Source organism: Schistocerca serialis, chromosome 11, assembly GCF_023864345.2.
Source record: "Schistocerca serialis cubense isolate TAMUIC-IGC-003099 chromosome 11, iqSchSeri2.2, whole genome shotgun sequence".
Taxonomy (NCBI): Eukaryota; Metazoa; Arthropoda; class Insecta; order Orthoptera; family Acrididae; genus Schistocerca; species Schistocerca serialis.
Window position 1 is genome coordinate 183,730,920 of NC_064648.1, and position 13,516 is coordinate 183,744,435.

Sequence of the window (13,516 nt, forward strand, 5' to 3'; positions counted from 1 at the left end):
GGGTCCGACCCTGCTCGAAACTAGCTGTAAACTTTCTACCAACAATGAAATCTACAAAAAGGTGGAGAAAATCTCGGAGGCCGTCAAAGAGAGGAGTTTTTCACTTCTAGGACACCTGTACAGAATGGACAAAACGAGACTAACCAAAAGGATATTAGAATACTTGTGGGAAAAAGAAGACAAGGGAACCTCCCCATCGCACCCCCCTCAGATTTAGTTATAAGTTGGCAGAGTGGATAGGCCTTGGAAAACTGAACACAGATCAATCCAGAAAACAGGAAGAAGTTGTGTGAAACTATGAAAAAAAAAAAAAGCAAAATATACAAACTGAGTAGTCCATGCGCACAATAGGCAACATCAAGGATATTGTGGGCTCAGGAGTGCCGTGGTCCCGTGGTTAGCGTGAGTAGCTGCGGAACGAGAGGTCCTTGGTTCAAGTCTTCCCTCAACTGAAAATTTTACTTTCTTTATTTTGCAAAGTTATGATCTGTCCGTTCATTCATTGACGTCTCTGTTCACTGTAATAAGTTTAGTGTCTGTGTTTTGCGACCGCACCGCAAAACCATGCGATTAGTAGACGAAAGGACGTGCCTCTGCAATGGGAACCGAAAACATTTGATCGCAAGGTCATAGGTCAACCGATTCCTCCACAGGAAAACACGTCTGGTATACTCTATAAGACACTGGTGACGGCATGTGCTCCACTTGACAGGAATATGTTGTCGACCCACATAACTTGTACACTTGGCGAATGGGTAAAAAGATTCTTCTACCTTTCCCGATTTAGGTTTTCTTTTGGATGTGATAATCACTCCCAAAAAAGTGATGAAAACATAAGAGTTTGTCACATAAACTGCAACAAATGAATGCAACAGTTTCACAGTCACACAGTTTTCCCTGTGCTCTGTCAAAACATATGTTTTTAATGTTTTCAAATTTTTCCACGTGTAGACCGTCATTTGCTGCATATGTCCAAGCAAATCTGAACATGTTCTGGAATTTTGAAGAGCGAAGTTGATTATGTGCGAGTGCCTGAACTTTGATAATTGTCTGAAAACGAAAGATTAAACTTTTCACTCGAGGGTAGACTTCAACCAAGGATCTCTCGTTCCGCAGCTGCTCATGCTAACCACGGGACCACGGCGCTCCTGAGCTCACATATTCCTTGATGTTGCCTATCCTGCGCATGGACTACTCAGTTTGTATATTTTGCTTTTTTTTTTTCATAGTTCCACACAACTTCTTCCTGTTTTCTCGATTGATCTGTGTTCAGTTTCTCAAGGCCTATCCACTGTGCCAACTTAGAACTAAATCTGAGGGGGGTGCGATGGGAAGGTTCCCTTGTAAGACACGAATTAAGGAAGCTCGTAAAGATCTGGAAATGTTCAACATTCAGGAAATTCAGATGTTAAATATGGATATATTTCGGACAGTGCTTCAAAATTCGAAAGGGTTTAAAGTCTAAAAGAACTAAGAAGACTGGAAGAGCCTGGATAGATGAACAAGCAACAGCAGAGCGTCCATATGGAGTAGTACCGGAGAAAGAGGGGACTTCAGACAAAGAAGAAATGAAATTGTAGCATGATCCTAAGTGGTAAATTTGCAGATAAAAAAGTATACGTCGGAAATTGAAGTACTGATTAATATTAAAAATTACAATAGAACTTCTTTATAACAACATTGGTTGCAATGACAACGTGGCTGTGCCGTTGTGATTTCTGTGGTATGGCCATATTTCTCGTAAGGCTGCATTCACAGTGGCACCGACAACTGTCATCGGACGTTTTCACTCGAGGTTGCGTGACAAAATCGGCCAACAGCTTGGTCTCATTCATCGGTTTTTGACGGGATCGAGGAGGCTAGGTTAGGTTAGAATCAATTCCGCTACGAAGTAGGTTAGATTTTAACCTCCAAGGACGGGATGGGTACCACAATGCCTCTGTACTTGGATACAAGTGCTGCAGTGCGGCATTTGCTATTAAAAAGATACCGAATGCATGTAAATTGGCTATAGCTGTCTCCAAAAGAACGTGGCGACTACTGTACACTCTTGTCTTCAGTTCTTGGAATTACACAACAAGGTGAAGGGGGGAAATGCCGTGCCACAAAAGTTAAAAATGCGTTAACTTTGTGCCACCAGTTTTCTTCTCCTGCCATCGATTAGTATGAGGAGCAGCCACTACCTTTCAATCTAACATGGCATTCTTGATGTTTCACATGTATACATGAATATTAAGAAAGTATGTAGTTACTATCATATACCACATTAAAGTTCTCTCTCAAACACTTTGTTCAGAGTATAGTTTATGATGCTGCTGTGGTAGGTTGTGCGATTTCAGTGTATAAAGGACTTACCAATGCAGTTATGAGCACATGATGGTTAAGTTACATGGTGAAAGTAGATGCTGTTTCTCTCATATGATACACAGATAAAATTTGAGAGAGAATGAGGAGGAATTAGTTAGTGAAAGATAGATCAATGCAATGGTGGCAGGGTGTTAGGTAACCACATTCTAGTACGGGAAACTTTAGTGCTCTTTAAACATTTGCTCATTGGATTTGAGAAAGAAAGCAACGAGGTTTCTGTTGACAGTATTATTTCAGATAGAGTGTAGCTTTTAATAAAGGAATCATCTAAGTTATCACAGTGTCTTTTTAGTGCATTTGCATGAAGCATAGCTTCAAAATTCAGTATAGAAAAAATTTAATGCCCCGTAGTGTTCGGGGTGCAAGAGTGAAGATATTCCCTGTACATTAGTCTTGGGGCATCATAGATAGCATCCTGCATAGCGCACACACAAACTTTGTATTTCTCAGAATGTGGTATAGGCTTGAATGTTGGAAAGATGTAATCGCCAGATGTCAAAAACCAAAGTGTTACGTCTTTCCTTGAGCCAGAACTGTGTCTTTTATGTGAATGTCAGATTTTTTAACTGAGCTCTAATCACACCTCTAGAAATACTTGAAATTAGCTTTCGTTATCCGAAAGTGTTTCACGTATGAGCCTTCGGCTTTACCTACTCAAGGTCATCAGTGATGACCCTGAAAGGCAAGATTACAAACACCATGTTTAGCTGAATTTATTTGAAGTTGTGTAAAGATGCATTAATTAACCTTCAATGATTGTCATTTAACATATGTATGAAAGATAAATAAAGCTTAAATTAAGATACTCCAAATACGTAAAGCACTGAAAACTGAACCCAAATAACACCACATTTGCAAACCATTTCATGTAACAGAATCACCCCCTACTGGCATAAAAACATCAGTAAGCAGTAATAATAAATGGTAGACAGCTAATGTCCACCCACTAGAACACAAAAAAGATCCACAAGAGTAATTTTGAACATACGATATGCCATCCTTCTCATTTGAACAAATTACACTACAGGCCATTAAAATAGCTACACCAAGAAGAAATGCAGATGATAAATGGGTATTCATTGAACAAATATAATATACTAGAACTGACATGTGATTACATTTTCACGCAATTTGAGTGCATAGATCATGAGAAATCAGTACCCAGAACAACCACCTCTGGCTGTAATAACGGCCTTGATACGCCTGGGCATTATCAAGCAGAGCTCGGATGGCGTGTACAGCTATTGCTGCCCATGCAGCTTCAACACGATACCACAGTTCATCAAGAGTAGTGACTGGCGTATTGTGATGTGCCAGTTGCTCGGCCACCATTGACCAGATGTTTTCAATTGGTGAGAGATCTGGAGAATGCGCTGGCCAGGGCAGCAGTCACATTTTCTGTATCCAGAAAGGCCCGTACAGGACCTGCAACATGCGGTCGTGCACTATCGTGCCGAAATGTAGGGTTTTGCAGAGATCGAATGAAGAGTAGAACCATGGGTCGTAACACATCTGAAATGTAACGGTCACTGTTCAAAGTGCCATAAGTGCAAACAAGAGGTGACCGAGACGTGTAACCAATGGCACCCCATACCATCATGCCAGGTGATAATGCCAGTGTGGCGACAATGAATACACGCTTCCAATGTGCGTTTGCCGTGATGTTGCCAAACACGGATGCGACCATCATGATACTGTAACAGAACCTGGATTCATCCGAATAAAAATGACGTTTTGCCATTCGTGCATCCAGGTTCGTCGTCGAGTACACCATCGCAAGCGCTCCTGTCTGTGATGCAGCATCAAGGATAACCGCAGCCACGGTCTCAGAGCTGATAGCCCATGCTGTTGCAAACGTCGTCGAACTGTTCGTGCAGATGGTTGTTGCCTTGCAAACGTCCCCATCTGTTGACTCGTGGATCGAGACGTGGCTGCACGATCCGTTACAGCCGTGCGGATAAGATGCCTGTCATCTCGACTGCTAGTGATACGAGGCTGTTGGGATACAGCACAGCGTTCCGTATTACCCTCCTGAACCCACCGATTCCATATTCTGCTAACAGTCATTGGATCTCGACCAACGCGAGCAGCAATGTCGCGATACGATAAACTGCAATCGCGATAGGCTCCAATCCGACCTTTATCAAGGTCGGAAACGTGATGGTACGCATTTCTCATCCTTACACGAGGCATCACAACAACGTTTCACCAGGCAACGCCGGTCATCTGGTGTTTGTGTATGAGAAGTCGGTCGGAAACTTTCCTCATGTCAGCACGTTGTAGGTGCCGCCACCAGCGCCAACCTTGTGTGAATGCTCTGAAAAGCTAATCATTTGCATATCACAGCATCTTCTTCCTGTCGGTTAAATTTCCCGTCTGTAGCTTGTCATCTTTGTGGTGTAGAAATTTTAACGGCCAGTAGTGTATTTTTTTGAGGTTATAATTCACACCTTAACCTGTAACATCAGTAGACAGATTCCAAACTATATCTCGATAATGATATTTTTATCCTCAGGATGCCACAAACTCATTCTTTCTTGAATTGAGCATCAGTTTCTCACAGCTCATATGTGAGTACATCAGTCAATTTGACCAAAGAAAACAAACTGATTTGAATTTCGTCAATTGTCATCGAAAGTGTATATGTTCTGGCAGTGAGATCGGCCACAGTGTGACTGCACTTGTAGTGGTGTACTGATTTGAAAAGGTCGGCTGTCTTCAACTTATGCTGATCGTCGGCGGAATTCGTAGATATCGGTGCCACTTTGACCGCAGCCTGTGTAGGGTTGCCATCTGTCCTGATAGATCAGTCACCCTTATGAACTTTCTTGTCCCAGCATATCAACAAGACCTAATTTTTTCCTGACTCTACACAATGCTGTTGCAAGTAGGGTTATGTTTTAACCCTACTCAAACTGTTCGAACAGTTCACATTCAGTTTGGGAAATCGCGGGTTCTGTTCCATCTTTTGGTCGGCCTGTGATCTAGTGACTTGTGTTGGTGCTATCACAATGACCTGTCCTAGCATTTTTAATTCACTACATGTTTCAATATTAAAGTAACAATTGCACCCAGGCAGTGATATCTTATAGGGTGGAGGCACACATGACAATGGCAATTAATAAATAAATAAAAGATTGCAGTCATGGTTCTGTATACTTCTCGAGCTTTTGCTCATCCTACAGTCTGGTAAGGTCTGATGATACTATCTGGAAGACTGGTCATTCCACTGTTATTTATTCTCGCAGTAAAAATTACAGTCACTTTATTAAGATACATTTTGTTTGTTTGAAATTCAATTGTTGGTTGGTTGTCTTGACTGTTTCATCTGAATGTTGCTGTCTTTTTTTCTTTCAAAGTGATTAAAATATGGCAAAGTTGTCTGTTATTGAAACGTGTGAACAGGGATTGAATTGCTCATTTGCAACCTACTTGGTGTATCATTACCGCCTCCCATAATAAAATAAAATATTATATAGGGTTCAGTCAAGCAATATTTTTGGAGAACAACATTTTCATATTTTTCTCGTAGCTTCACTTAAAAATCGGTGTAAATATTTATTTATCTGTACATACTATATGAGAACTTTATTGTAAATTTGTTAGAACACAATAGGGGTTTGTGCATTGGTAGGATTTAATGCTGTTCCAGCCACAGTTTTACAAAACTGTGAAATTTATGTAGTCATAAATTATGGGTGTGGTAAGTTCATACTTAGTGATTTAAGTGAAGGAGTGGGAGCGTTGTGGTTAGTTCATACTTCACGAGGGAGGGTGGGAAGCAAAGGAAAGGGAAACGCTGCTTCGGGACATTATGCGGAATGTGTTCTCGACCGGGATCCAAACCCAGGATCTCCCACTTACTAGGCAGGTGTGCTAACAACTGCACCACCTGGACAGTGTTCATCACAACTGCGTGAACTCTCTCGGCACGCCTCCTGGGCGACCCGTACTCCGTCTCTCACCACCCATCAGCAGTCTGTGTCACTGTCTATGTGCTCAATGCTCAATACTCGGAGATACCCGCAGGAGGTCGTTGTATTTGTGCGTGCCCATCGAAGAAGGTGGATTCATTGCCCATAAAGGTGAACCAGTTAATGAGTGTGCAATGTAGAACGGACATCGTGCATTTGTATAAACTTATTGTAACTTACAAAAATGCCTAAGGTTCAAAAGAGAAAGTGTCACTTTTCAGATGATTGCACAAAAGAGTTGCGTTTTGTCTAAAGGATGTATGTATCAGAAAGTACTGTGTGAGATTTGTAGCTGTTTTATCTCAGTAACTGTGAGGGTAGGGCAGATGTGAGGCATCACATTTCTATGAAAATCGTACAAATAAATCCGCAGTAGCATTGACATTGAAGCCTATTTCTACATTCGTAATTAAAGAAGATACCCAGGAAGAATTGCTCATTGCTGCTGCAGATCTAACAATAGCCTATAATATTGTCGAGCATCAATCAGTCAGTTCTCTCAACTGTACCAAAAAACTGAATGCCACAATCTATTCTGACTCCAAAGTCGCCACAAAGCAGACTACAGGCGGGACCAAACCAACAGCAGTTGTTGAAAATATTTTCGCAGCACATTGTGTGTCCAAACGTGTAAAAGATCGCAACAACTTTTATTTTACAGCATACACACCGATGCATCGAATCACGAGGCTGAAAAGGTGTTTCCTTTACTTATTCAATAATGACGGACTCCAAAATAAGCTGAAGTTTGACTCACTGAATAACGAAACATTGGAGACAGTTGCAAAGTTTTGTCTAGATACTTTAAGACAGCTGCAGATTCCATTAGGTAAATTAATCACTTTTTTGGAGACAATACTGACACCAGTTTTGGAGCGGTTTGTCGACACGGCCAGCAGAATGCGTTTCGTCAAAGTACAGAAAAACTAGGAAAAAATGTAGAAGGAATGGGATGCCTTGCCCATATTCTCCCAATACTGTATCAAGTGCTGACAAGTCTTCACTGCTGACATTGAAATAATTGTCACGAAAATATTTAACTATTTTTCAATATACACAGTAAGGACAAAGAAACTGAAAGAGTGCTGCTTGTACGTTGATGTCAGTCATCAGGCTCTTCTATCTCTTCCAAAAACAAGACGGTTGTCGTCAGTACCCTCATTTGAGAGAATTCTCAGCTTTGGATTCCATTAAAACAATTTTTGACACTGAATACAGGCCACATAAAATAATTTCAGATGGTTTCAGTACTCTGGTCAGTGAAATTTACTTCATCTTACTTACTGAATCATTATGTTCATCAAAATCTTGGGGGTAAAAATAGTGAATGGATACAAAGAGATGATTACAGTAGCAGATTCAGAATGATGTAATTTGCAGTGGTTCTTCAGAGATGAAGAGGCATGCACAGGATAGATTAGCACGGAGAGCTGCACAAAACAAGTCTTTGGACTGAAGACCACAAGAGCAGCAGCAACATTATCCAAGATTTTGTAAATGCTAGAAGGGACTTCTTCAGAGGGCTATGTTAATATTTCTTAATAGTTACGAGGGTGTATCAAATGAAAACCTTAAATATTTTTCTAAATATTATTTACTGTGCAGAAGTGGTACAAAGCTGTATCATTTTTCAACACAATCTCCCTCACGCTCAATGCAAGTCCTCCAGCACTTACAAAGTGCATAAATTCCTTTAGAAAAAAATTCTTTTGGTAGTCCACACAACCACTCATGCACCGCGTGGCGTACCTCTTCATCAGGATGGAACTTCTTTCCTCCCGTTGCGTCTTTGAGTGGTCGAAACATACGGGAATCACGCGTGGCAAGATCTGGTGAGTATGGTGGATGAGGAAGACACTCAAAATGCAGCTCTGTGATTGTTGTAACTGTTGTACGGGCAGTGTGGGGCCTTGCACTGTCATGTTGCAAAAGGACACCTGCTGACAGCAATCCACGTCGCTTTGATTTGATTGCAGGCAGCAGATGATTTTTTAGGAGATCTGTGTATGATGCACTGGTGACAGTGGTCCCTCTAGGCATGTAATGCTCCAAAATGATGCCTTTTTCGTCCCAAAACAGAGTCAGCATAACCTTCCCTGCTGGTGGTTCTGTTTGAAACTTCTTTGGTTTTGGTGTTGAGGAATGGTGCCACTCCTCGCTCGCTGTCTTCGTTTCCGATTGGTGGAAGTGAACCCAGGCTTCGTCCCCAGTTACGATTCTTGCAAGGAAGCCATCACCTTCTCGTTCAAAGCACCGAAGAAGTTCTTCACGAGCATCGATACGTCGTTCTCTCATTTCAGGAGTCAGCTGCTGTGGCACCCATCTTGCAGACACTTTGTGAATCTGGAGCACATCGTGCACAGTGTGGTGTGCTGACCCATGACTAACCTGTAAACATGCTGCAGTGTCATTCAGTGTCACTCGGCGGATTTCCTTCACTATGGCTTCAACTGCTGCAATGTTCTGTGGAGTCACAACTCGTTGTGGCTGACCTGGACGAGGAGCATCTTCCACTGAAGTCACACCATTTGTTAACTTCCTACTCCATTCGTAGACTTTCTGCTGTGACAAACATGCATCACCGTACTGAACCTTCATAGGTTTCACACCTTACTACACAAAAACCGAATAACAGAACGCAATTCTTTCCTGGTGCAAGTCGCAAGTGGGCCAGCCATCTTTATACTGATACTGCGACAGGATGTGTGCATCTGCACTATGCTGCCATCTACAAGTCATTCTGCATACTGTAGGATGCTTACCAACTTGCAGGATAACGTTGCGAAATTTCAGTTTGTTATTACAAATTTAAGGTTTTTCATTTGACTCATCCTTGTAGAATAAAATAGTTGTAAGAATGGGTTTTGAAAAACTTAATCATAAGAATTTAAACTGAAGTATACAGTTGTCAATATGTAAATAATCCCAAAAATCCCACTGAAACCCAATTTAATCCACTAGTTTGGTTTCCAAAAAAATACTGGGGTTATTCCTAACCCTGCTGCAGTCTGAATGTTGACCTATGGACTTTGTTCACCATTGCTCTTGAGGATTATTGATATTTTGAATCGAACTGTCATATAACTAGAATTCCCAATTTCTTGGACCCACATTGCTCTCAGCCCCTCATATAGTGAATTGCTGTAATTAATTATTGTGTTTACTCTTATTTTCCCAGCACAGTCACTACTGGAAAAAAGTTTTATTTTTCTAAATCTTTCGGAAAATGTACACAGTGTTATTGTTTAAAATAGCTGTAGAAGGGTAGTAGTTTATAGAGCATTAATTTTAATCAGAGCTAACTGTCTGTATTTTAGCTAAGCTGTATCTAATACAACCCTGAAAAATACTACCACTTTTATCCTCTATCTAAAAAAAAGAAATACTCGTTTCCTCGTCGGGTTTTGACTGTCAGGTAACGACATAAATTATGGCCGCACTTAATATCTGAATCTAAGTGGTAGTATAGCTGGGATGTCACACTGAGACTTGCTTCAAAATAGAAACAGACACTAAATTCCCCCTCCCCCCTCCCAATTAGTGTTTCCTTTTCATGTCATAATTTGTTTTCCTCTTACGTGTGCAGGGGATAGCGGCAAAGGCGAACGGGGAGCCGTGCTGCGACTGGGTGGGTGACGGCGGAGCGGGCCACTTTGTGAAGATGGTGCACAACGGGATCGAGTACGGCGACATGCAGCTCATCTGCGAGGCCTACGACCTGATGCGGCTCGCGCTCAAGATGGACCACCAGGAGATGAGTGACGTGAGTACTGACCCGCGCCGTACTGCTGTGGGGCCTGACTTACAGTTCTGCCCCAAAGACAGGTGCCGAAAGTGTGTAATTTTCCTCAAGTTTTGTTTCCATTATCAAACATCTCGTAGCAATCTCAGTGCTGCCTTACCTTTGTTAACGTGCCACAGCAATGCCTCGGCGACGTGGTTACCGTCGTCGCTGGCGGCGCTGCGTTCCTGTGTATCGTGCTTTGAAGGCAATAGATATTGACTTGGCTGGACAGTTTAATAAACAACAACTCATTGGAGGTCGAAATGTTTTTCGAGGACTCCGGCTGAACTTCACATGTGATGTACAAGCTCTCTTTGGAGGTAGTACATGGCTTACACTTGCTGTTGTTTGGGGTAACCATGCAGACTATGGTGGCCTTGAAGCTTTTCCAGATAATAACATATTAGCTTGGAAGACATGGAGTATAGCAGAGACAACAGGACTCTTAGCTAAAGTTCCATATGGTACACTGGTTCCCAGTATGCCATTTGTTTTGAGTACCTGAAGAAAGAAGAAATTGAATGCAAACTGTTAACAGTTTCCGCATTTATCTGCCCTCGTTACCTTCGGGATTGTGTGAATGATACTTGTTCTGAAGTCTGATGCTGTGACTCCTATTTCAGAGAGTGCACACGTGAACTGTATAATCTTTTGGTTGTCATTTACCTCAACCTTCTCTTTCTCTTTGCCATGTGGCTCTAATTCCATCTCCTGTGGCAACATCTTGATCTTAAAACAACAAGTGCACACTTCATCTTCAGTTTTTTGTCGGATGTATTTCAGTTTCTGTCTTTCCCTGTAGTTTTCACCCTCTGGCGCTACCAGATTTCTCTCTTTGGTGATGCTGTGAAGAACCCTCTCAGTTCTTATCTTACCAGTTGTGTTAGTCTGTTGGTCGTTTTTGGAATAACGGTGCTGGGAGGCAGCCCAACAGCTGACACAAAAGAGATGAATCGGCATGAAATTTACACAATGAGAGACAGTTACTACTTGCAGTAGTGCAATTAAAGCACGGATTCTTGATGAATCTAGAGTGGTGCCATGAACAGTCTTCCCTGTAGCGTAAGAAAAATACAGTGCTATGCACAAATACTGAAATAACAAAAATGTGTTTTGTATCTTATTGTGTCCATGGAAATTTTTAGTGTCTGATTTTGCAGCAAACTTGGTGCTTAATAAAAAGTCAATTGTTCGATTATTACACATATTTATTTACTATATTTAGTTTGCACTGATATCGTGAAATTTCTGTTGTTGCCGATGAAGTAGTCCATCCACTAAATCTTGATGATTAGTGCATATATATTTGAGATGTCTTGCAGGATGCAAGAAATTACTGCCTCTTCCTATGATTGCACGCAAAAGTGATGCTTATGAAGGAATACAGCATTTACTACACACACTGTTGACACGCAAGTAAAAATTACGCATTATTTTTATGTGAGATCTTAAACGTAAGTACTCTCGAGCTAGATTGAAACAAAAGTCGTTAAAAAAAATTGAATATTCTCTGGACATTGTTCTTATGTTACAAAGATAATTTTTAAAGCCTATCTCTGCCGCCTTCTGTGGCAACGTACATATTTCTTATTACTAATGAGTAAAAGAAAACATTATTACAAATTAATAACGAGAAAAAATAAAAAGGCATGATATTGAGAGCTACGTGTTTAAGTATTACAAACAGTCCACTTAATTTTAAGCATCCTTCTATAGCACCAAACATTTCAGTACTATTTTCCAATTTTCCCATTGTCTACGTTCACTACCATACAATGTTGTGCTCCAAATATACATTTGCAGAAATTTCTTTCACTAACTAATACCCATATTTGACACTAATAGACCTCTTTTGGCCAGGAATTTCCTCTTTGCTTTTGCTAGTCTGCTTTTTGTAAGGTAGCAGAATTCCATAATTTGACATTGCTTCTCTGCAGCATAACGTAAGTTATATATTTTTCTCTGTACTTGGACTAAACATGTGTAAGCAATGTGTCTTGTCTCATAGTGTACAAAATATTTACAGACCCGTCGTATTATGTATAAAGGTATGGCAGACTTGATAATGACAAAATATAAAAGGTGAAACTGATAATCTTGTTCACCTCATTACTTTTGTCTTTCTTCAGTTCTTTCTCAATCTATTCTGTACTCGTTATACCGGTGACCAGTAAATTTATCCCAAAACCTCTGCCTCCTTGCCAGTCAAACACAGTGAAAATTTCATCCACCACCACGATTCAAACTGGCATACATCAGTTGGACATGTCAGTATGGACGTGCTGTAGTGGCCTGAGCCACAGATATGGCATTAATGGTTCCAGAGATTAGCTTTCACATATAGACCAATGAACACGATGGGGGACTTCTACTTTATAATATGTATGGATGGTTCCAAGGTGCTCTGCCATTCACTGGTAGATGGCTATGGCATCATTCTAACAATGGGGAATTAGTATAATTCATCATAGTTCAGTCATCTTACATGGAACATTTATAAATTATCTACAAGTGGCTTCTCAAAAAGTTTTGCACAGCCGTCTCTGATTTTTTGTATTTTTTGCGGGAGGAGAATGAAATTTTTTGTGAACATACTTGAAACATTTAGCTATACATTGAGCCCACTCAGTGTTGCCTCCGTCAGCCGTGACGCATCTGCCCCATGATGTAAATGCACTTTGGTAAAATTCTGGAGATTGACTTTTTTACCATCGCTTGACACAGGAAATAAGGTCTTTCTCACTATAAAATGTTTTAGCGTGCAGGTGAGCCTTCAGACAACCAGAGGTAAAAATCGGACGGAGCCAAGTCCGGACAGTAGGGAGGATGAGGAACAATTTTCCAACCCATTTTCCTGATTTTTCTCTGTGTCTTAAGGGCTGTGTGCAGTTTGGCATTGTCACGGTGTAGTCTGATGAGCTGACCCTGAAGCTGTGGTCTGTTGGTCTTGATGGCACATCACAGCTTGTCCAATGACAAACAGTAACGGTCCCGATTAACTGTGGACCCCGGGGGGGAGGGGGGGGGGGATATAGCGAGGGCAAGTTGGCAAATCCACAGAACTTATAAGCTGTGTGGTTAATTATTAAAATGGAACAAATGTGTAATAGTGGCCGGTAGTACCTGTGAGAGTCAAGTGAGAATGAAGTGGTTTCTGTGACAGTACAGGAAGCTCTTGTCTCGGTCGATCAGGTTGTCTGCCAGTTGTATTTCCACAGCTTCCTCGGCCACTGAATCTGTGTAAGGTGAGGCTGTGGCCAGTATGTTGACTTCCGTTAATGAAGTGACCGATGAAATAGTGTTCAGCCACTGCAGATTTGTGGGGCTGTGCAAGGTGGTTGTATCCCTGGTGTTAGATGTACTGTACTCGTGCACAATGGGTGTCTGTTCT

General features: G+C 41.3%; 1 protein-coding gene across 1 annotated transcript in view; it reads left to right on the forward strand.

The window, feature by feature from the left end:
- LOC126426829 (6-phosphogluconate dehydrogenase, decarboxylating) overlaps positions 1 to 13,516 on the forward strand; it is a 147,498-nt gene that overhangs the window by 101,243 nt on the left and 32,739 nt on the right. The window contains exon 4 of the mRNA XM_050088851.1: positions 9,928 to 10,104. Within this exon, the coding sequence (XP_049944808.1) occupies positions 9,928 to 10,104 (177 nt within the window). The remainder of the gene's footprint in view (positions 1 to 9,927; positions 10,105 to 13,516) is intronic.